A 25,793-nucleotide genomic window follows, 5' to 3' on the forward strand; every position below is an offset into this window, starting at 1 on the left:
GATTGGCCAGCTCCAGCCTTTCAGCTACTTGAGAAATGAACCAGCGGATAGAAGACTTTGTCTCTGCCTCTCTAACTCCACCTTTCAACTAACTAAATAAATCTTAAAAAAAAAACAAACACACGTTTAGTACTGGATTTAGAAGCCTAAACTTTTTCTGTACACGATGTTTTTTTGCATGAAATCCTGGAGTCCATTTTCCAATTCACTATTTTTGACCATCACTCTGTGTTCAAGTAGTCTGAGAATGTGTTTCTTTTTATGCTGTTGTATACATTTTTCTTTGCCAGATTTAATGCATCAAAGAAGTGTGTTCATCTAATAAGAAAATGCTCAAGGAAAACAATTCAGAACATACAAACTGGTCGAGAGGGAAGAAAGAGGCACCTGTCACCACTGTTCATCTCTTGACTGATTTCTTCCCCATGTCACAAAACATGTTACAAAGAGCTTGGAGACCGGCTAGCCAGGAGGCGTTTGACTAATAGGCCAGGATGGAGCGAGTTCAAAGTTTCGGCAGTGAGAAGGGGGCACTGCTATGACAGAGCTGGAGAAGTAAGCAAACTAGAGACACGGGGTTAACGAAGACGAGGCCTCTAGCAAAAGGCCACAGCAGGCAGAGATGGAGTGGGCTGCTCTCCCGATCAGGAAGGCAGCACCAGGCAAAGCTGAGCTTCCGCTCAGTAGCCTCTCTCCTAACAACACGAAGGCCAGAGGCTGCAGCGAGGGTGGCCACGGCTGCTGATGCGTCTGCACAGTGGTGTGACAAGACACAAAAGCCCCAGTCTACCCAGAGCACTGCCCAGCCTACTCTGCAGCACAGATGATCAACACTTAGTAGAGCCGACAAGGGTTTTATGTTCTGAACCCTTCACTCAAACCAGCTCACCATATAGACACATGTGTGTATATACATGCAGAGGAACACGTGCATCTCTGTTTCATGGCTACAATGCAAAATGCAACTGGGGCCAGCTTTGTGGCGTGCGTGGCCAGTCAAGCTTTCACTTGCAATGCTGACATCCCACATCAGAGTGCTGGCTGAATCCCAGCCGCTCCACTTTTGATCCAGCTCCCTGATAATGAGCCCGGAAAAACAATGGGAGAAGGCCTAAGTACTTGGGCCCCTGCCCCCCATGTGGGAGACTGGAATGGAGTTCCAGGCTCCTTGTTTCAGCCTGGCCCAGCCCTGACTGGTGCAGCAATTTGGAGAGTGAACCAGCAGTTGGAAGATCACTTGTTTGCTCTCTCTTTCTCTATCTCGTGCACGTGTTCTACCTTTCAAATACATAAATATTTTTAAAAAAGAATACAAAATGCAAGTGAAACTTGATTAGGGAAACTTGAAAGGGAAAACAACGATGAGGAAAAGAGTCACATCACTGCAGGCTCCTTTGTAGTTGGATTTTAAAATATAAAATGAGTCTGGATTAGTTATGGCCATTAATAATCATTGCATGGAAATTACTTGTGTTTGCATTCTGGAATAGAAATATGAACACAGCAATATGTAAAAGCAAACTTGGGCAGTGATAGTCTATTCACATTTCTGGAATTTGGGATGAAAAAATGCATTATCTCTCCCTATTTTATCATTATAGATAATTTGCCAGCATTTTGGCAAAATAATCTAAATAATCTGTACTACTCTACATAGTAGATTTCTTATGTGTACATTCAATCACGGTGACAAATTAACTACTAAACTGTTCCAATCATCTAAATATTCAAGGTCTTCTGCAGGAAGCTGCCCAAAGTCTCATCCTAGTCTATGGTCAGAGACCACAGGTCTAACCCAGTCAGCTCCACAGCTTGTTCCATTTTGTAAATCTCGGCCATGTTAATGGGATTTGAATGGATTGAGAAATCCCCTACAAGGAAAACAGCCCTTAGCATTAAAAAATCAGAACACTGTGAAAAATGTGGTACTGCAAGTACCTGACTACTTCAACGCGGGTGGCATTACATTAAAACAACTTCTGAAGAAAAGGCATCTGGATATATATATCAAAAGCCACAAGAATATTTGTATACTTTAGTCTGGTAATCATAGTCCTGAAGATTTATCAAACTTCAAAGCCAAGAACAGAATGCATAAAGATGTTCATTATAGCATTACCTACCTTACTCAAAATAGCATTACCAAGCACTGTAAACATCTGTCAGTGGAGTGCTCAGGCATTTGGGAAGAAGAGGGTGATTCTGGGGCACTGAGCATGGTGTAGGGAAAGGTGGCACAGAGAAAAGCCAACAGGGCAGACATTAACAGAGTACAAACCTCAGCCCTTTTCATAAGACTGTGGAGTTTCATCATACAGGCCTTGTAGTAGGAAAATTTCAAAGCTGCAAAGGAGGATTTTTTAAAAAAATGATGACCATGTTAACATTTAACAGGCCGCAACAGACTTGGGGAAAAACCAGGAGACCGAGACACTCACCTACAAAGGTTATTTTCTTATTTACAAAGCGCTTCTGTGGCAGAAGCGGGAGATTGATTCCCTCCTACCAAGCTCAGGAGCAGTGGGGTCCCTACTGCACATGCAGATGTCTTTTCCTTCCTCGGCACTATCTTTGTTCCCAAAACCCAGAGTCCCAGAAGCTACTTCCTACAGAGGTTTCAAATATGCCAAATCACGGACCTACCATCTCAAAAAAGAGCTACAGTGAGAAAGCAAAGTTATGCCGTTTTTTTTTTTGTAATTAATTTCTAAAATACAAAAGCGTAAGTATATTACTTGAGAAGGTGAATAACTTACAAACTGGAAGCAGCTTCTGACACTTGGTTCAATGTTACTGCCCCCAAAGGATGCAACTTCACCCAATTGTCTTGGTATTTGGATAGAGTCATGCAGGAGGAGGCCCAGCCTCCGCTGGTCACAAAATCCTGTTGAACTTGCCACTTGCTTGAAAAGGTCTACAGAAGGAAGAAAAGAATTGCAACAATAAGAATAATATAGCACTAAATGGATAATAATAGAACCTAATGTCTAACTCAACTCCAGTACCAAGAATAGTCACTATTACCACAGAGTGGTGGTGGGCGGGGGAAGGTGTTCCTTCTAATGTATGCTAATCTGCACATTTATTATTTTGTAGGCTAAGTTAATCACTACTGTGCATATATAAAGATATATATGTTTATAGATAAACTATAGCTCTGCATGAGATGCAAGTTTATATACAGCTTTGGCACTAGAATTTTCCCTAAGCCAGAATACAATCCTTTGGGAAATATTATATATATACATATATATGAGGAGTTTCAAAAATGCACAGAAAATGGAATGAACAGATAAGTTTACTATGGTGCATAAATAAATTTGAAATTCATGCATATAACTATAGGATATAACCACTGTCATGTAATAAATGTTTTAGCATTAGGAGCCACAGAACTAGGCCAAAGCACCATTCCCTTTGAATATCAGAGATGGAAAACTGAGAATTCTTTATGACGTCACTATGATTGAGCTTCTGTAGGTGTGCCCACAGGATGCCGCGCATATTGTAATAAGCTCACACCCACTATTCTCTGTCATTGACTTAACATGTGTTTGTCTTTTTAGCTGCAGAATGAGATTGCCCTGAGGACAGGAACCATGTCTTGGTCAACTGTGTGTCCACAACAGGTACCCAATACATGTGCATGACAGAATGAAAGAACATAGCAAATGCTTCCAAGGAATGTTTTGTTCTCAGAAATACAAGCATTGTAATCATACTCTCTATTCACTCAGAAGTTGCCAATAAAGGTAAATCCAAAAAAAGCTTTCTGTATCCATAAACCCCTCTTAAACTCTAAGAATTAAATAGCTTAGCCAGCTATCTAAGATGGTCAGAATAAAATTGAAACCACATGCATAGCTTTGCACCATCTCTCCATTACGCATACATAGATTATTTTGGGCAAAGTTATGAATTATTTTTAAATGTCTCACTTTGCAGTTAATATTTTAACAACCTTTATATTCCCTCTTAGTCGTTAACTTGAAACGGAATCTCAAAATGCCCTTAATGATTCAATTTTGTATTTACAACGTGATACATAAGGTTAGATTCAGCAACCTATAATTAATAATGACAAATTTTAAAGAGGGAAAGACCACAAGAATATCGTTTTATCCAAAATATGAGGGTACTTCAAAATGTTCATAGGAAACGAGAAATAAGAGGTAAATTTATTTTGTGGAAAACATTTTTAAATCCATGCAATCAAGGGGGTCTTCAAAAAGTTCCTGAAAAAGAGGTATTACAAAAAGAAATAATGCATGGATTTCAAAGTTGTTCTGCACACAAATAAGCTTACCCTTTAATTCCATTTTCCAAAAACATTTTAAGGACCCTGGTACAATTCTAAATGGCTAAGAAAAGGGGCAGCCATTTGGCCTAGCACTTTAAGTGGCTGTTTAAATTGCCTACATCCCTTGTCAGAGAGCCTAGGTTCAAGTCCCGGCTCTGCTTCCAATGACAGCTTCCTGCTAATTGGGACCCTGGAAAGCAGCAGGTGATGGCTTGATTATTAAGGTCCCTGCCTCTCATGTGGGAGACCTGGATCAAATTCCCAGCTCCTGGCATCAGCCTGGCCCAGCTTTGTCTACTGCAGATATTCGGGCATTTGACCAGCAAATGGGAATTCTGTCTCTGTCTGCTTCTCAAATATTTTTTTTAAAAAGCTGTTTAGTTATTTTTCTTTGGTTCTTAGGATAAGAAAATTCAAAGAGAGACAACATAAAATTCACAGCTAAAATGGTTTTTGGGGGGCCAGCATCCCATACGGGTGCCAGTTTGAGCTTGTGTGGGAGACCCTGAGGAGGCTCCTGGTTCCTGGCTTCGGACTGGCACAGCTCTGGCCATTGTGGCCATCTAAGGAGTGAATCAGTGGATGGAAGACCTCTCTCTCTTTCTGTAACACTGCCTTTCAAATAAATATATAAATCTTTAAAAAATAAAATAAAACGGTTTGTAGATTTGGCTGCTTATTCCTAAAGGAGAGATGAGCAGTAGGACAGAGTAGCTTTGGAGGAATTCAGCCTCATTTTTCTGTGGCCTGTCTTTAAGCTTAGCACATCCCCTCATTTAACTGTGACCAGGCCTTAGAGCAAAATAGAAAAGACCAGATAGACTTGGTTTGTTTAATGTTCCTACAACAAAGTTTCCTCCATGTATTTAAAGGGGAAAAACAAGCACAGTGCTTCCCAGTGGGAATGGATGGTTTCTGGGTCCCCTACGAGGGATGGTGAATATCCATCCAGTGGCCTTATATGGTCTGGCCAAGACAAGCACAGGTGGCACTCGAAGTTCGATAAACCTATGGCAGGCTAATTCTCAAGTTGATAATTTTGTTCGGCCTGCAAATGTGGTTAGAAAAATCCAAATGGCCCTTGGCAGAAACAAAGGTCCCTACCCCTAAAACCCATCACTTCTCTAGTATTTGGGTTTAATTGGGATCTACAATTTTTTAAACTTATTTGAAAAGCAGAGCTACAAAGAGAGTGAGATAGACAGGTGGACACACGGACACACACATACACACACACACACAGGGGTGGGGTGGGGTGGGGGTGACACACGATTCCATTTGCTAATTCATATCCCAAAAGCCTGCAAAAGCTGGGGCTGATCCGAGCTGAAACCAGGAGCTGGGAACTCAATCCCGATCTCCCACACGGGTGACAGGAACCCAGGTGCCTGAGCCATCGCCTGCTGTCTCCCCAGCTGTGCATCAGCAGAAAGCTGGATTCGGGAGCCACAACTTCAACTCGGATGTGAGATGTGGGCATCGTAACAAGGAAACTCTGTAGGGTGGTCCCTACCCTTTAACCAACAGTAAGCTATGTGTCTCTCAAATGATAAAATGTTAGTCACGTCACCGAACTGGGTATGTCACTAGAACTGCAGTAAGATGATTATAAAATAAACAATGTTTCTAGAACATGAGTGCCAGACAATATTCTTTAAATAAGAATCCGAAGACCAGGCAAATGCCAGGATTAAAGCTTCACATTTATTTTTCTGACTTCTACAAAGGGGTTAGGAAATCAGGCTTTATCCCCTAGGAACATGTGTTTTATTCAGACAGTCAATGTAACATAAAATAATGCTGGGACTGGAGAAGTTAATCCTTGTTCTCTATTTAAATACCTGCAATTTAATGTTTGACAGGGAACAGTACAAGCCAAATTTTATGACACGCTAAAAGCAGTTCTACATCTTACACGAGGAACCTGCTGTCACTAAGAACAGTATGTCATTTTCCATCTAGAACTAGCGTGATTAGCCAACATCAATAAAGGAATACAGAGTTAATATACATGACTTACATCTGTACTTATCTTCCAAATGTGCTTTACACAGAGAAATGATGCCAGTTTTAAAAGACAGGACACGGATCCTCCCCGTACGTCCCCTATTATGAAGAACCAAACCAGAAAACATTTACTGACACGTCCTCACACAGTAAACATTTTTGGTTAAGAAACAACAACAACAACAAAAAGCACTGGATATGGAACTTTACTCACATCGGTCACTGTTTTATTAAGGTTGTTAAGAACTTTTCCAAGTTCATTATCTATTTGGCTGATGACCTAAAATACACTGGAAATCTTAACACAACCAGTGAATATTTACCAAGCTTTCAATTCTTCAAAACCTTTCTTTACAATGAGGGGCAGGGGGAGACACTTCTATTCACCCATGGAGAGCAACTTTGGCTTAAATCAGTAACTGGAAGACTTCCAACAGTGCACCAAGCTATTTTTGTTACTGAAGCAAATTACCTACTTTGGTTACCGAAGCCCAAAAAAATTACCAGCAACTAACTGCTCTGCTCTCTTCAACACTCTTTCAGATTTTCATTAGACTGCCCCTTATTGAGAAGAAAATTAATCACTTCAGGCCCTATGACACATAATGTAAAATATGAACATTTATTTCCATTAGAAAAATGACACACTCGATTAGAAAGCATTCAAATACATGCTCTAAAAGAGAAATGGAAAAGTAACCTACTGTTACATCAATGTTTTAATATATATGCTTTTACTTTACATATAGAAAGCTAAAATACCACATTCTACATAATCAGTTTATTAACAAGCTTATTTTATCCATGAGAACAAACAGAAAATAAAAATGAAAAATTTTCCATTTTGTAGAAAATGCCTTTCAATAATTTTTCAGTTTCTTAATTATGGAAAGCAACCAGACCTTAGACAGTTGTTAAAAAAAAAACATTTTAGACTAACTCTGCCACCTATCACTACTTATTCATAAAGGACAGGTCCCAGCTGTGGTTAGTTCCAGTCTACAATATGCTCAACTTTCAATTATTAAATTCCTCAAAGGGAAATGTTAGAAATTGCTACCACTGAAGGACTGTCTTATCCTTTTTCCCTCTTAGGAAAAGGTGTATCAAAGTTTAACAAATAAACCTTATCTAGTAACTCAGGCCTTCAATGAGTTAAAATTGTCCTCAATCTTCAGGCAGGTAGAATGGAAGTTACATATTCAGAATCCATTCACATGTCTTTCATGCCATATGGCAAAGAAAATGGTGCCAAAATATATTTGAGGGAAGATCTGAATACAAACCCTTATCAACACAAAGGTAAATGTAATCCACACTTAAGATCCAACATGTTCAAGGACCTGGTCGACGGTTATATTGAATTCAATAGGCAGGTGGTTTAAAAAAGCAATCCCTTATCAAAGTAACAAAGAAAAAAGGCATCAATATTTGCGAGCGTGCTGGTAGAAGTCTAGCACAAAGGCAAAAGGCAAAATAGCTGATATTCAATTCCTCTCAGAAAACCTTCCCAGATCTCCAAATGGGAATATGTTCTTGTTGATGTGTGAAATGAGGCATGTAATTCTGAGGTCTAAGAAGAATTCAGTTCGAAAACCAAGACCAATGCCTTCTGCTCCCTTACTCAATTCCTTTCATTAAGTTCAAGACAAAAATTGTAACTGGAGATATCTCCTGTGTATAATTCAACAGAAATAAACAATTGCTCTCTGAGAGTGATGAATGGAGGTGTCAAACTGAAACGTCCTAACACCTTATTAAAAAACAAGACAAAACCAACACTTCCTCAGTTTAAGGAGCTGAGTTGGCTACATTAAGGGCTTATTTTCATTCCATTTGTCTTATCAATTCATAATCTTCCGCAAATTCCTTCTCAGTATCAACTAGGACAATTCCATGCAAGCATCTCTAGGGACAGACAGAGTGAGCCAGCCTCCAAGAGCATGGAGCATTTTCAATATATGCAGGCCAGAAAGGGATAGAACCAATAGCTACACGTGAAATCAGTCTAGTATCCGAAAAATGAATAGCTCAGGGTTTTGTTTGTTTTCTAATCTGAGAGCAATCTATTCTCTCTCATCTCCTAGCTTATCAAGGTGTTTTTCAAGGCACATAAATACGGAAATGATTTACCACAGGGACAGCACTAGGTCTACAGCAAGCTAAGCCTCCCTTGACAGAGCTGGAAGAAAACTTGTCATACGTACGTATCATAAACATTCAGCAGCCAGTTGAGACACATATCCACGCAGAGAGGGACGTTGACCAAATTGTTGTGCTCTTGCTCTAGGCGATCATAAACAGTGGTTAGACAATTGATGATCTGCAGGATATCCATCGGCTGGTCATTTTGCTTGAGGTTGTGCTGGTCCAAGGCATCGCATGCAGCTGACAGGGTCAAGAGATCCACTGCAAGAACCACATACAAGCACACATGATCCGTCAGCCTTCCTTTTGTTTTGAGACTCTTGGTAGGGTTGTCTCATACCCTTCACTGACCTCCAGCTGAACCCAGCCCTTGCAGAGGTGTCTGGGAGCTCGACCATCTGAGCTTGTTCTAAAATTTCAGTGGCACAGGATACCACGTGGGCAGACACACGTTTCCATCCCCAAACCATTAGGGAATATCTAAGAGGTAAGGAAACCTATCGTGTTCTGTGTAAGCAGAATCATTTCTACCTAATAATAACAATAGTCATAATAATAATAAAAGTTTAGTAGAGATTTTGAAACAGTCTGACAACTCTTTCTTATATTAGTATTAGAGAAGGTCAGATTAATCTGTGTGATTGGGACTGTGTAAACTCTATTTCTAGCTGTACATTTATAATCCTAAGTGGTTTTCCCTTTAAAATATCCATCACCTAAGCATCTCTCTGCTACCTTAACCTGAGGTGAAAAAATAATCAACTTCACTAAAATTTTCCATAGGCCAACCGAAACAACTTCATAACTTATCCAATTTTCAGACCTGAGGCTTATTTATCTCCCCTTTCACCTTCAAGCTGTATTATGCAATGTACTTTTCAAGTTCTCTAAGAACTTTATAAGACTGATGGTAGGGAGAGGGCACAATCCCTTGATCTGAGGTGGTTATTTAATCATATGCTGCAACACAAAAATGTAACAGAAGTCAAACTTCAACCTCGTCCAATATCAGCATATCACAAACTTCATTTGCAAGGGTCATGAAAAGATGCTTTTCTCCAAAGCAATTTCCCAGTCAAATTGCAAGTGCAACAATATGGATTTTATACCACTTTCTACACCTATGTTCTGATTGCACTTCTCAGTCCTTTGAGACAAGGAATCAATGATACTTAAGTCAATCTCTCATGCCTCTATGGGGAAGGGGCAATATAATTATAAATGCAACTTCAGATAAATACAGGTCATCTCCAGCAGTAAACAGCTTTTGAAATAACAAATTTAAGGCATTAACATATTTTACTGGTTAGATGCAGCTAGTTCTAACGAAATAGTAAACAAAAAAAAGTGATTAGTATCTATGGGTTCATACCTACATAGCCCAAATTTCTCTGTTTGAAAAACAGAAGATAGAAAACTCTGGAATTTTCTGGAAGCATGAAGGAGAATTGATGATGGAAACAGTTTTTTCTGTCTTCCATCCCGAAGAGTACAGCTCTGTGCTCCTAGGAACCAGCCTCCCTAAGATGTCTCAGACTGGCATCTGTCTATGGAAGGACAGACATATCTTCTTTTATTTTAAAACCAGTTATAGGGACTGGCATTGTGGTGTAATGGGTAAGCTGCTGTCTGCAATGCTGGCACCCCATATCAGTACCAGTTTGAGTCCTGGCTGTTCCACTTCCCATCCAGCTCCATGCTAATGTGCCTGGGGAAGCAGTGGAGGCTGGCCCAAGTCCTTGGGCCCCTAGGCCCACATGGCAGACCAGGATAGCCCAGCCCTGGCTGTTGCAACCATCTGGGGAGTGAACCAGCAGATGGAAGATCTCCGTCTCTGCCTCTCCTTCACTTCTCTTTCAAGTAAGTAAATAAATCTTTTTTTTAAAAAAAGGAGATTTATTTAAAAAATACAGTCATACCTAATAAGAGACTCATTCTGAGAACTGTGGTCAATCTTGCTATGGTGTCAACACCATGGTGTGGGGGCCGACGCTATGGCGAAGTGGGTAATGCCCCATATGGGCACCAGTTCAAGTCCCAGCTGCTCCAGTTCCTATCCAGCTCTGCTATGGCCTGAGAAAGCAGTGGAAGATGGCCCAAGTCCTTGGGCCCCTGCACCTGCATGGGAGACCCAGAAGAAGCTCCTGGCTTCAGATCGGTGCACCCCTGAGAGTTGCGGCCAATTGGGGAGTGAACCAGCAGATGGAAGACCTCTCTCTCACTCTCTCTCTGCCTCTCCTTCTCTCTGTGTAACTGTTTCAAATAAATAATCTTTAACAAAAAACACCACGTTGTGTACACACACAAATATGGCTCTGACATCTCTAGGACACAGCATCCTTGGGCACCACCATCACATACGCGGCCCATTGCTGACTGCATGAGCGTCCTCTAAAGCTAGAGAAATGAGCTCTTTTCATGGAAGCTGAGACTTTGCTTAAAGCGGCAGAAAGCAATATAACTTGGGAGACTGATTTGAAAAAGTTAGGTGGGGAAAAGAATAAAGAATTAAAAAATAACAAAGCAAGCAGACAGGAGGGGAAGACTGATGGGGGACTGTATGAAACTGGAAAGACCAAGAGAGACAGAAAACACTTTCATCCTCTCTTCTGTGTGACTTTCACAGAGGGCAAATTTCCAAGTGCAGGGAGTGAGACCATTGAGAAATACAGCACACCAGTTCCACCACTGGAAGAGAGGAATGGGTTTCCCCCAAACACCAATATTCCCAATGTATTTCTTTATATCAAGAAGAAAGCTGTGGGTGGCTTGATATTTTTCCATTATTTTCTTTTTTCATTACTCTGCTTTAATCATTATAAATATTTTGCCTTAGATTCCAGAATATAAGAACTAACAAGTGAGAATTTTTAGATTCACTTTTGTATTAAGAGTCTAATTTACTCATGTGATGGAAACAGCAAAATTGCATGAATTTCACTTTAGTGGGTCTTCTCTTATCTCTGTGCAGGTGAACAGGTAACACAGAGAACAGAAATCGTGGAGTATAAATAGCTCCAGAGGGGAGCAGAGCAATTGCTCTGAAATAACAGGAGCAGAAGATGACATAGTTAGGAGAGAAATACTGTGCAGCGTGCTCTGCTAAAACTTGATGTGGTTAAGCACAAGAATCATCCATCACACAAGACTGAAGAATACGCTTCCCCAAACCAACACCGCAAACAGAATGCCACTTTCAGGAAGCGACTGTCCAAAGACTTCTATTTAGGTATACCCAGTCCATGCTATGCACCTGGAAAGAGGTGAGAAAATCGATAGGGGCTATTTAATTGCCACATGGGCACACACTTACTGTTCAAAATGAACATCTTAAATAACACACTGAGGTTTTTTTTTTGATGAATTTTTAAGCATAATGAGTAGCTGTTTCTTGAAGCCTCAATAAGCAAGCAGCAGACACAATTTTGTGAAACTATCCTTTTATCTTAAGCTAGGAATTTCTATTAAAATATATATTTATATGAGAGGGCTTCAAAAAACTCATGGGAAATAGGATTAAAAGAAGGCACATTTTGCATGAACTTTTTGAAGCCTTGTTGTGTATATCCTTTAGCGCATTCACCAGGGGTACATATTTTTAAAGATACATAAAAATCCAATATACTATTATATTGTCTCTTCTGAAGAGTCTTTTTACGTTATAAAATGCTTTAGCTTGTGATGCCACTGAAGAATCAGAACCATGGTGCCGGCACTGTGGTGCAGCGAGTTAATGCCCTGGCCTGAAGCGCCGGCATCCCATATGGGTGCCAGTTCGAGTCCCGGCTGCTCCTCTTCCGATCCAGCTCTCTGCTATGGTCTGGGATAGCACAAGATGGCCCAAGTCCTTGGGCCCCTGCACCCACGTGGGAGACCCGGAAGGAGCTCCTGGCTCCTGGCTTCGGATCGGCATAGCTCTGGCTGTTGTGGCCATCTGGGGCATGAACCATCAGATGGAAGACCTCTCTTTCTGTCTCTCTCTGTCTCTCCTCTCTCAGTGTAACTCTTTCAAATAAATAAATCTTTAAAAATTAAAAACAAAACAAAACAAAAAAACAGAATAGGAACCATGTAGCAGTGACCTTCAAATACCAACTCTATTCCCTTCCACGTATGTCACAAATGAAGAGCTAAGGCACATTATTTCTTTTTCCCTTTTCCAGAAGCATACACTTTTACAGTTGTTTTGGAATTGAGAAAACTGAGAGCAGACATAGCAAGACTTGCTCCGGGTGTTAAGGCAGGATACCAAGGTTTTCTGATTCCTCACAGAGGTAGATACCAAAGGCAGAAAAGCAGGCAGAATGTGTCCTTCTTGGACTTCACAGAAAGAGAAAACCATTCTGCATTCCACACTAATGATAATCATGGAAGGAAAAAGAAGCACCAAAACATTGGTTAGTGGTGGGAACAAAGTCTCATGGTGTCCGTACAACCCCAAACTCAACCTACCATCCACCTGGATATTCTATGTTGCCATATAAAAGAGCCCGCAATCTCATTAGCACAGATAGAGAAAAGGGGAGGCAATGAGGAATGGTGTGTTTGCCCTGGTAGAAGGTACACGGTGACATCATGCCATTCTATGGGCCGCTCAGATTTAAGGTTAAAGGACTTTGCAAACAAATCTTTGCACAGCAAGAAAAGTCAATGCACTTTGATGTAGGCCATCTGTGCTTGGAGGGTTAACTCAGAGTGCTGGGAGTCGGCATGAGATGTTTTCCTAAAATATCTACACAGCACAGGGCTCCAGTCAAAGCAATGAAAAGCAACAGCTTACTGTGCTGACATGTAACCATGGGTTACAGGTCATCATCAATGTTTATTGCTTTCAGTAACATGGACCATTTTTACTTGGTCTCAGTGAGACTCGTGGATGCTACTGGGTTTGGAGCTGGCTATATGCCTAGGTTACCTGTAGGATATAAGAAACTAGCTGAGATTCCAATTTGTGCTCCTTGGCTTCCAAGTTGTTTTGTGCTCTCATCAATGGTTCCTAATCCAAGAGGGAACATGTAGCTTGGTGTGGCCCTTGCAGAGAAAGGGCAATTGCTGTTTGTACCAGGTCCCTCTGTTCCCTATGCTGTATTGCACACCCTGGTTTCAATGTTGTGGGTATACTGTATCCTTTTCCTGCAATGAACTGTACATTTGCAAGCACTGTCATTTGGATCCTGTGGATCCTTTTTAGCAACTGAAACTTTTGTAACTGCCACTGTCTGTGCAGTCAGTTGCAGAACTGAGATCATTTAGAAGATGCCCAACTTATTCTCAGCTAAAAAGAAGTCATTTCTCAGTGAACATACTAAGACAAAAGATAATTCTAATGAAAGAGGAAAATGATGCATTGATGCTAATCATCAAGCTACCCTTGGTTTGAAGTAGCACACACAGGCTTTGAAATTGATTACTTATAATAATACAAGTTTCTAGTGGAATCTGGAAATGATAGCCTGAACCCAAGGAGCTAACAAAATGGATTCGAAGGGAACTGCAAATCAATGCCATAGCTGCTAAAAATTCAATTCCTGCATTGTGTCAGCAAATGCTAAAGTTCAGTCTCTTACAGTTGAGTCACACCTTGCTTTGCCTGCAGGTGGAGTTCCAACTAAAGGAATCCAAGCAACTATCACCTTGCACAAATGGGCTACACCGGGAAGACCAATTGCCCTTAAGATAATTCGGGGTGGGGGGCGGGGGAGGAATATTTACAGGTGTTCGCTCCTTCACCGCCATTTTCTTTTTCTTTCTCAATGCCAGACCGAATAGTTGCAAAGGCTGGTAACATTCCAACACAAGATACCATGGCTATTAGCTGGAATTTAAGTGCAAGAATCCCACAAGAACCGGTGGAGTGGATTACTCTTTCCTTGTACCTTGCCTAATAGGGGCTTATCACAGAAAGCTTTTTGTCTGGCAGACAGAACAGCCTCATTTCTCTGAACTGATCCAATGAGATCTCTTACCACTGGGGACAGACCAAAAGGGAAAGCCCTGGCATGGTTTATCTTGCTGCCAGCTACATATGCACTAGCCCAGTTGCTGAATCCAATGGACATACTTCGTGTGAGGGAGGAGTTTCAATCAAATTCAACTTATGGAAAAGGAAGAAAGATGAGATTGTTGATGAAGGAAAGGAAGCCACCAAATGAGTTTTTAAATGGAAAAAAAAAATCTTAACATAATGTCGGTGTCTATGGAGAGGCTTGAAATTAAGTAATGATATGCTCACTTAGATTTGACTTAGATACTTCTTGGGGTGGAGGACCCTACTGAAACTTCTTCCTCCTTTAAAAAGGGAAGAGGCAAGAAGTAAGGGAGACAATGAGTCAACCTGGAACACACCGGATGAAAATCTGAGAGTTGTGATTGTGACCATGACTCCATGGGGCAATATTAATGTGATGCTTGGTTCTTGATTCACAGGATACATCTCAATAAAAACATCTGTATCGGAAAGTTCCCCATGGGAATATTTACCCAGTTAAATCCAGAGAACAATGATTTATAGAAATCTGAATATGAGGGTACTTCAACAAGTTCACGGAGAGGCTCGCTCTGCGGTGCATCCCATATTGGCACCAGTTCTAATCCCAGCTGCTCCACTTCTGATCTGGCTTCCTGCTGATGTACCTGGGAAAGCAATGGAAGATGGCCCAAGCGCTTGGGCCCCTGCACCCACATGGGAGACCTGGACAAAGCTCCTGGCTCCTAGCCATTTGGGAAATGAACCAGCAGACGTAAGATCTCCGTGTCTCTCCCTCTCTCTACCTTTCTAACTGTGCCTTTCAAACAAATTTTAAAAAAATTTTTAGAAGTGCATGGAAAATGAGATTAAAAGAGTTTGTCATAGTGCAAAAAGCTTTGAAATCCATGCATAGTTTTTTCACAATGGACTTTTTAAGACCCCCCCCCCCAATAACATTTCAATTTTTTAAATTTCCTTTTCCAAAAACTTTTTGAAGTGTCCACATAAACAATGCCTGGCCATTAATTGTGATCATGAAACTTTAGGAAAATTACTGGGTATGTTGTAGAAGGTTTATATGATGTATGTCTCATCTGTTGTCACATTCCATGTAAAAATTGCTATTTGCCACCATTATTGTGTGTGAAAAGACAAAAGTGGGTGGATGGTTGATTGAGACACTTGGATCACTGAGAAATAATTAAATTTAATTTGGTGGGCTAGAAATTTGACGTGGATACTTAAAGAAATTCCTGTACCACCCCCAAACCAAAGTCTCTTTAGGAGTGATTACTATTCATACAACCTGGAAGACATTCTTGTGTCTCAAATTTATGTTCTCATGACATTTAAAGATATCAGTCCTCAATGGCAACAACATTGGTGGATCAGAGAGTGCTTGAAATAAAAGGAAGTTGCGGAACTAAGAGCTGGGCTAGGAATACCTGGCCAGGTAGGATGTGCCTTGAAGGAGAGAAGACAACGGATGGGAGACCTCCTGGTGCAGGAAGAGCACTCTGAGGGCAATGAGTTTCAGGAGGCAGGACACGGATGGCAGGCTGCCTAGAACGGTTGACTGGAGAGTGCAATCTGTACGGTGCTCTTTAACAGCTTCTCCATTGTGACTGAGGGCTAATCACTCTTGCCCTAGTGTGCAGCTAATCGGGAGTTGGAGAAATTTTACACTGGAGTGCATTATTTCCCCTGGGGATAGACAGGTCTGGTCATGGGACCCCTGTGTGGAGGGCTGATATAGCTGTCAAATCATGTAAACTGAGAAATGTGGCTATGTCCTCAATATGATTTTAATTCTGAAATAACAGAGATGACCTTTAACCTTTGTGTTAAATAATACATACTACATGGAGACGGTGGATTTCTGTAGGGTAGGAACAAAGTTATTATTAGATAAGGAGTCTTCCAAAAGTTCATGGAAAATGAATAATATGGAGAAATATCGTGTGGCTCCCAAAATGTTTGTGCACTAAAATAAGCATATTTTTGAATTCCAATTCTCCAAAACTTTTTGACGTTCCCTGATGCTGTCCTCTTGCGACTTGGTGTAGCCTGTGCCTGCGAGTCCACAGGCTACCTTGAATGTTGCTGTCGTATTGTAACGTTTCTCTAGTACCAGGCCGTGTTTCTAAGCCATGTTATTGTGGTCCTGTGGGCCACCTTTAGCAACTGAACCCTATCTAATGGCACCCTGAGTGCACCATCAAAAGGGGAGGTGTGTTTATGGAGATGGGAGCACATTTTTCACCTGGTTTGTCGCGAAGAAGGCGAGGCCGGAAGCCGTAACTTTACCCAGACAACTCTGGGCTCTACCGCAACTCCGTAATGTGTGATTTCATTGGTGAACTGAGGCAAACTGTTCTCTACTTCAGACTTATCAATCAACTGCTAGACATTTAGCCCTATGGTTTGGGCTCTCTCCAACCCCCTCCTTCAAATAAATGCTTTGGCTCTGTTAAGCGCATTTTTACTCCTCCTCTCAGAAGTCAGCTATACTTTTAGTTTTAGAAGCCACATACCTAGGAGTGACATCAGAATTACAGAAGGAGAAAGAAAAAGCTAAGATTATCTTCTTCATAATTTTCAATGGGGTATCAATCGAATTGAAACAGCTTATAACTTCTTTTCATCAAGTTTTTCTCTTTGTCTCTGCTTCTATCGATTTTAATTTTCATTCACGCTGAAAGGCAGTATGGCGTCACGCAACATTAAACCGATTACAAACTGGGGGCACTAAAGGCCGATGGTGATGCTCTCAACTTAAATAGCATATTCTCGATAGTGGATAAAATGGCATTACTCCTTTTTGTGCAATATTCAAACTTTGATAGGGAAGTGAAAAAAATTAGATCAAATGCTTAACAGAGATGGCCATGCATAATTTCTAAGGCATCTGTAATTCAAACTCTTCACTGACATCAGAAAATGACTGAGATAACATCATGAATTTTCATTAACCTGTTAGTAATGGGGCTGGGGTTATAGCATAGCAGGTTAAGACACCGCCTGTAATACCACATTGTATCAGAGGGCCGGTTCCAGTCCCAGCTGCTCCACTTCTGATCCAGCTCCCAGCTAATGGCCTGGGAAAGCGGCAGACGATGGCTGGAGTGCTTAGGCCCCTGCTGCCCACGTGGGAGGCCTGGAAGAAGCTCCTGGCTCCAGCCTGGCCCAGCCCTGGCACTTGTGGCCATTTGGGGAGAGAACCTGAGGACAGAAGAGCTTTCTCTCTCTCTCTTTCTCACTCTCTGTCTCTCCCACTCTCTCTCAACTCTTTCTTTCAAATAAATAAATAAATATAAAAAAAAAGCAGAACTATATATTTTTTTTAAAAGTTAGTAGAGGCAGCCTTTGGTAGGAAAAGCTAGCCAGGACAAGTTTTATTTGCCTGTACTACAGACAATAGCTCTTTATCATGGCTTTGCAGGCATAGAAAGGACAAAAGGCTGGAAGATAAACCCAAGCACATACAAAATTAAGAGGAAATTCTTAAATCATCTGTTGAAAAGTTAAGCAATGTGATGACACGTTTTCAATAATAAAAGCACTGCAAACTCTTCACTCTATATCCTCACTACACATGGCAGCCTTCTAGCATTCTGGGGAAGTCAGTACTTAATTTAGATAAAAACACCCTAATTTTGCTCTACTTGAAGTTTTTTTCAAATATGAGAAAAGTCATACTCAGAGGGGAAATGCTGAAAATTTCAAATCTGTTTAAAAGTGAAATTCGAAAGAAATAAATATACTGAAGTTATCACCTTAAATGGCTAGCATTTTTTTAGTATCAAATCTTCCCATTTCCCTGATGTTTACCAGAAATTTTAACATAAACTGCAATGATTTAAAAAAAACTATGTAGAATTATTTTATTAAGCAGGAAACTGGATAATGCCTAAACTGAGGGTCAAAAGGAACGCTATGTGGAAAGAGTCATCATAAATGTTTCATACAACCTATTTCTGGGCTTAGGATCTAACAGGAATATTCTATAACAAATTATAATAAGTAATTCATAATCATCCTTTCATCAAAGGCAAGCATTACTCTTGCATGGGGCAGGGGCAGGAGAAGAAACAGAGGCAGACAATTTTCTCCATCTAAACACTTGACTCTGTCTTATCCCCAAACTGCTTTGTCTCAACTATGGTACATTAACAGGGCCCTAAGGAAATCCTAGGCCTTTGGAGCCCTTTAAAACTGCTTAAACTTGGCAGCTATGCAGTTCAAGAATAACTTTGGATGGTAAGCTTTAAGGAAATGGAAGCTTTGGTTTCTTTTCTTTTTTTTTAAGATTTATTTTATTTATTTGAAAGACAGAGTTATAGAGAGAGGTAGAGACAGAGAGAGAGGTCTTCCATCTGCTGGTTCACGCCCCAGATGGCCACAATTGCTGGAGCTGTGCCGATCCCAAGCTAGGAGCCAGGAGCTTCTTCTAGGTCTCCCATGCAGGTGCAGGGGCCCAAGGACTTGGGCCATCTTCTGCTTTCCCAGGCCATAGCAGAGAGCTGGATCTGAAGACGAGCAGCCGGGACTCGAACCAGCGCCCACATGGGATGCCGGCACTTCAGGCCAGGGCTTTAACCCACTGCACCACAACGCTGGTCCCACTTTGGTTTATTTTCATTCATGCATTCATTCCATGAAAAACTGGGCTAAACATTCTGTTTATGGGCTACGCGTTGGTGATACCAAGATGAAGAGGAAAGACCTATTCTTTCCTTTCAAATAATTTCCACTGTGAGAATATTTCTTCTCCATTTCCATTTAAGAACCACACACCAGCAACTCCTTAAGGATCTTGTTGGGGCCGGTGTGGTGGCATATGGTAAAACGACCACCTGCAGTGCCGGCATCCCATATGGGCCCTAGTTCGACTCCTTGCTGCTCCACTTCTGATCCAGCTCCCTGCTAATGTCCCTGGGAAAGAAGCAGAGGATGGCCTGGCCCAGACCCAGTCATTGTGGCCATTTGGGGAGTGAAGCAGCGGATAAAAAAATCTCTGTCTCTCCTTCTCTCCCTGTCGCTCTGCCTTTCAAAAAGATAAACTGTTCTTTAAAAAAACAAAAACAAAAACAAAAACAAAAACAAAAACAAAAAGGCCGGCGCCACAGCTCACTAGGCTAATCCTCCACCTGTGGCGCTGGCACCCTGGGTTTTAGTCCCGGTTGGGGCGCCGAATTCTGTCCCAGTTGCTCCTCTTCCAGTCCAGCTCTCTACTGTGGCCCAGGAAGGCAGTGGAGGATGGCCTGGGTGCTTGGGTCCCTGCACCCGCATGGGAGACCAGGAGGAAGCACCTGGCTCCTGGCTGCGGATTGGCGCGGCGCACCAGCCGTGGCCGTGGTGGCCATTTGAGGGATGAACCAATGGAAGGAAGACCTTTCTCTCTGTCTAACTCTGCCTGTCAAAAAAAAAATAATAAATAAATAAATAAAGCTTTTATTGCTAGCCTGTGCAGCACTCCCCAGTCAAACCCTTTCATTCCTGAAGATTTGACAGCCAGGGTTCACAGCTCTTATGTCTTCCCCAGATCTAGTCCCAATTCTGGATCATTTCAACACCAACATGGGTGACTCATGCATCATTCTGGCCTCTCGGTTCCTTAACTTCTTATTTACAAAATTATTTATTTGAGAGAAAAGTACACAGAGAGATCTCCCATCCACTTACTCATTCCCCAGATGCCTGCAATGGCTGGAGCTGGGCGAGGCTGAAGCCACATAGGTGGCAGGGAGCCAACTACTTGAGTAATCACCACTGCTTCCCACAGCATTCCTTAGCAGGGAGCTGGAGCAGGGACACAAACTCTAATGTGCAACACAGATGTCTTGACCAGTGTCCTCACCGGGAAGCTAAACCTTCCTTCCCTCCCTTTTTCATCTACATAGAAATGCATGTCTACTCCGCCTCTGCCATCTGCCCAAATGGTCTTTTCCTAGACCTAATCACCCAGAACTGTTCCACCTTTGAAATAAAGTTCATGGGCTGGTGGGTAGTGTAGTGGGTAAAGCTGCCGCCTGCAGTGCCGGCATCCCATATAGGTGCCGGTTCTAGTCCCGGCTGCTCCACTTCTGATCCGGCTCTCTGCTACAACCTGGGAAAGCAGTAGAAGATGGCCTAAGTTCTTGGACCCCTGCACCCAAGTGGGAGTCCCAGAAGAAGCTCCTGGCTTCTGGGTTTGGAATGGCGCAGCTCCGACCACTGTGGCCATCTGGGGGGTGAACCAGTGGATGGAAGCTCGCTTGCTTGCTCGCTCGCTCTCTCTGCCTCTGCCTCTCTGTAACTCTGCTTTTCAAATAAATAAATCTTAAAAAAAAAGAGAGAAATAAGTACTATTCAGCTCTGCTTTTCTCCGACCACAACTTCTTGGTCTCTGCTTCTTTCTCTATCTCTTCCTTCCACCCCCTGACCAATTTAGCCTCTTGATCCTGCTACTTTCTAATTAATGGCTTTCACAGGAATTCATAGCTTCTCCCACATAACGTGGAGTTTGGAGACAGCACTTCAGGCACTCTTTTGCCCAAATCCTCACTTCTCTTGCCTAGCTGTCCCTCTGCCCACCTGCGCTCCTGAGCACGCGCCTCCTGACTGCTGTGTGTGCCCGGATGAACACTCCACTCCCACAGATTGCTGCTGCCATGCAATCCTCTGCTGACTCCTGGGTTCCGGACTGCTGGCTCTCAACTTGACCGCCACAAACATAAGCCCAACCCCAACTTTCTCACCCTTGGCTGTGAACAGCATCAGCGCGATTCACCTTCAACCTCACACAGAGTCCAGAAGCATTTCAGGTGGGCAGCCCTCACTCTCCTGTTCCCAGGTTTCTTAGTTACCTGGGCCTCCCTGGAGCCTTCCCTCTGCCCCACTCACTACAGTGGAAGAGCGGGATCTCCCCCCTCTCCTGGACCCTGGAGCACCTGCCCATAGCCCCGAGAACTCGTTTTTTTATCATCTCCTCTTAAGCCAACAATTTTAGTCTTGCTCTGCCTTCTTTTCATATCCATATGAACACAAAGGGGATTCTAAAAGTTGACTGAAAATTCCCATTTTAATACCATTTGTCCATGAACTTTCTGAAGCCCCCTCATATACTCAAGTGCCTCATTAACTCCTTAGCTCCCTTCAGCTAGCAACCACCCTTCCTGCTCGTCACAACTAAGCCCAAGACCCTTCATACCAACCACGTCTACAATCCCCACTTGTGATTCACTTCCAAGACTACCTCCATTGTGCCTCTAAAATCTCACCAAAGTTACTAAGGACCTCCTTGTTGCTAAATCCAATGAGCACTTTTTTCACGTCTATCCTGATACCCCAGCAACATCTGACCCTGACATAGGTCCCTTCTTCCTACGCAATACACAGCACGATAACCTCGCGATTTTCCTGCTTCCTGCTGGCCATTCCCTAGCAGTCCCCTTTGTGGGTTGCTCATCTCTGTCTTAAATAACTCTTTGCAGGGCTGGCGCTGTGGCGCAGCGGGTTAAAGGCCTGGCCTAGCAATGCCGACATCCCACATAGGCGCCAGCTCGAGTCCCGGCTTTTCCACTTCCGATCCAGCTCCCTGCTAATGCACCTGGGAAAGCAGCAGTGGATGGCCCAAGTCCTTGGGTCCCTGCACCTGTGTGGGAGACCTGGAAGAAGCTCCTGGCTTCGGATCAGTTCAGCTCTGGCTGTTGCAGCCATTTGGGAAATGAACCAGTGGATGGAAGACCTCTCTCTCTGTCTCTGTCTCTCTACCTCTCTCTGCAACTCTTTCAAATAAATAAAATAAATCTTAAAAAAAAAAAAAAACTCTTTTCTTTTCTTACTCTACACTTTCCCCAAGCCATCTCCCCCTCTATAGGTTACAAGTAGTATTTACACGCTGGTGATTCCTAAATGCTATCCCCGTATTCTTCCTGAGCAACACAGCTTCACGTCCAACTGCATGAGACAAGCCCACCGTTCACCAGGTAGCCCAAGCCAAGCACCTGAGTGCTTTCTTCCTTGACTCTCCCTCATGCAACACACCACATAAATTACAAAGGCCTAGCAAATCCACCTCCTAAATGTTTCTAAATTCTCCCCACCTATCTTCGTTCCTTACTGTGTTAAGTCAGGCCACCATGTCGTTGGCTTTGATTACTGCAATAGGTCTCTCTCCCGTCACACAACCCCTCAATCCCACAGCCAAATGTAATCTTAGCTCTGTCCCAAGGCCAAAATAATCTTTCTAAACAAAACTTTGATCATGTCATCCCCTTGCTGAAATTCCTTGAATGGCCCCCCCAGTGACCTCTAAATTCTTGAGTTTGCGTTTAAAGAGACTTTCACAATCCGCCTGGAGTGCCTCTCTCATCCTGGCATTTCGCAATAACCCTTCCTGGAATTCCGTGCTTTAACCACAGTGCAGTATTTTCAACTCCTGAGCGTGGCACGCTTTCTCTGGGCTCCAGGCCTCAGCATATGCTCTTCCTTCTGGCTAGAACATCCTTTCTGGATTGAGCCCTCCGAACCCTTCTGGACTCATCTGACAGACAAAACCCCTTCAACCGAACCTCCTCTCAATCTCACCCCGTACGTCTAGCTGCTCACACAGTATCTCATTCTTCTACTGTCACACAACTAAACACAGGACACTGAAATCGTCTCTTCACTTCTCCTCAAAGTGCCCATAAAGCCTGCGAACAAAGGTAATGTCACTTTTTTACCAACCGCAGAAACCGCTGATGACCTTCCATTTCTCTATGTCACCAGACTTTATGAACACCATGAGGAGCCCTCATTAGACTGGAACTGTCTAGTCTGTTTCATGGACGTATCACCAGTGAATATAGACATGCACAAAACAGCATGACTGTCATTCACTTGGCTGATAACTGAAAATCTGATGCAAAGATAGAGCTATAACGTTTTCAGGACTTCCCTGCAGATACATGATTAACAAAAAAAACCCACAGAAAAGCAGTAGAATCAGCTTTCCTGTATCACAGCATTCGGCCACACGTTAGTCATCAAGCTAAGAAACCATGCACGTCTCTGAACTGCGGTTGGATTCCACTCCAGAGTCGCAGTCTCCTAATACTAAACACGCTTTGTAAGATGAAGAAACAGGTAAACTTGGGGAGATAGCGCAAGCTTCATGAAGATAATTATGGACAGCGATGCTAGTTGTTGGATAACAAAAATCATCCCTGTCTTAGCGATTCAACATCAGTCGCTGAGGAATACGGACAGGAATGATGCCAAACAATCTAACAACACAGTTCGGGCAAACACTAAGCCAAAGATACTTTAAAAGAATGAAACAGTTAGTACAATAGGACTTCCGACAGTGATTGCTCCCCTCTCCAAGGGAGAATGCCCTCCCCCAGTTTTTTAAGCAAGACTATGCAGATGTCCACACGGATACTCACAGCACAGGGCCTTCTGCAGCCTGCGGAGCTTCATGGCCGTCCTATACGCGGAGAACCTGACATTATTCAGGTCAGCTGAAGACAAAGGGGGGAACAAAGACCATTTGTTATTTCATCAGTAAGCATAGACCAAAAAAAAAAAAAAAACCCCTAATGATTTGCCAACAACTACAACCACAACCACAATAGGCTAGGACAAAATCTTGTGTCTGTGCTCCAGGATTTGGGAGGTGGAGCTCTGCTGATGGGAAAAACACAAACTCCCTTCGCCCTTTGGCAATCAGGACAGCTAAGTCCCGTGAGTGGCACAGCCTGTGGGGCATTCAAGTAGTCCTCGTTCCCGACGGGGAAAAGGAGGACAGGCATGTTGTTTTTTTCTCGACTGTAGTCTGGATCTACTGTCGTAAATCTTTACTGCATCAGAGTCAAGAGAACTAGGAATACATTACTGAAATAATTGCAATATCTGAGCAGACGATCCAGTGGCACTATAACATGTTTTCTGGTTCCAAAAACTTAGACATGCTCACTGTGAAAAACTGAGACATTACAGGAAAATATAAAACTGAGTACACAAATCATCTATAACCCTACACCCACAGATATGCAGTGTTAAGGGCTTTGGTATTTTTTTGTTCAACATATGTGTATGTATGTATATTATGAAATATATGTTAAAGTATAATTTGGATTAAAATATACATTTTTAAAATTTTGGTTTTTTTTTAATTGACAAAGTTTTATGTATTTATCAGGTGCATAATTTGACATTCATATATGTGTTGTGGAACAATGAAATCTCGCTAATTAACATGTACATTACTTCATACTTACAATTTTTGTGCTGAGAACACTTAACATTCTCTTTCTTGGTATTTTTCAATACAATATATCATTTTAGCTATAGTCTCTATGCTACAGAATAGATCTTGAGCTTATTCCTATTAACTGTAATTTTGTGCTCTTTGACCAACAACTGGCTTTAAATTCCCAGGTGCAATCATTCTAATATTCAGCATGGAATAACAACTGAACAATTTACGCTACTGCGGTTTCTACAGTCCTCTGTCTATCCAGCTACATAGCAGGAAACTATATTTAGATGACGCCCTTATTCAAGTCTACACAATACATAAGCCTTGATACACACTGGGCTACATTTCTTTTCTGGAGTTTTTGTGTACCTATGTTTCAGGAACCCAGCTCCAGAAAGCTCCTTGAAGACAAGAACCCTGTCGCCTACTTCTGTCCATATTTCCCAGCAATTCAATATACAACTGCTCTCTGAAAAATTGGTCTAATTCAACTAGGGTACTGACTGACAGACGGAATGAATACATGAAAGAAAGAAAAAGCGTACTGGCAAACATGACTAACTGCCATAATCAAATGTCACTCACAAAACCAATTCTAATAAGAGTTTAGGAAAGGGCAATAATTTAATCCATATCCAAGTCACTTGGGTCAACAATATTAGCTTTATAGCCTTTGCAGAGACTAAACACAGAAGCCTGCATTTACATTAGAAAGAAGAAAGCAATCTCTGTAACTTAAACTAGCAGCAGAATGAAAAACAGAAAAACACCAGGCAATACCAAATGCTGGTGAAGACATGGAGCAAACAGAATTCACACACTCTTACTGCTGGTGAGATTGTAAAACAATAAATTTGGAAAACCAGTTCAGAAGTTTATTATGAAATTAAACATATATCTATCTTATGATCCAAATATTCTATTCCTGGGTATTTACCCAAAAGAAATAAAAATATGCCCACAAAAAGACATGGAGATGAATGTCCACAGTAGATTCATTCATAATAGCAAAAAAACTGGAAACAAACCAATAGACTAATGGATAAGCAAGCGCTAGGATAGACCACTACTCTGCAAGAAAAGGAACTAATTTCTTATAATGTGTACCAAAAAAAAAAAATTAAACTGGGTAAAAGAAGTCA

The 25,793-nt window shown here is 42.0% G+C and overlaps 1 protein-coding gene across 16 annotated transcripts in view; it reads right to left on the minus strand.

The window, feature by feature from the left end:
• Positions 1-25,793, minus strand: part of DMD (dystrophin) — a 2,249,390-nt gene that overhangs the window by 83,675 nt on the left and 2,139,922 nt on the right. For all 16 annotated transcript variants that reach the window (XM_070067426.2, XM_051827673.3, XM_070067427.2 and 13 more), the window contains 4 exons: positions 23,837-23,911; positions 8,515-8,716; positions 6,321-6,406; positions 2,757-2,914 (listed from right to left, as the gene is read on the minus strand). In XM_070067426.2, coding sequence (XP_069923527.2) covers positions 2,757-2,914; positions 6,321-6,406; positions 8,515-8,716; positions 23,837-23,911 — 521 coding nt within the window. The remainder of the gene's footprint in view (positions 1-2,756; positions 2,915-6,320; positions 6,407-8,514; positions 8,717-23,836; positions 23,912-25,793) is intronic.

This window comes from Oryctolagus cuniculus, chromosome X (assembly GCF_051225735.1).
Source record: "Oryctolagus cuniculus isolate XC-2025 breed Fujian yellow rabbit chromosome X, ASM5122573v1, whole genome shotgun sequence".
In the NCBI taxonomy this organism is placed as follows: domain Eukaryota; kingdom Metazoa; phylum Chordata; class Mammalia; order Lagomorpha; family Leporidae; genus Oryctolagus; species Oryctolagus cuniculus.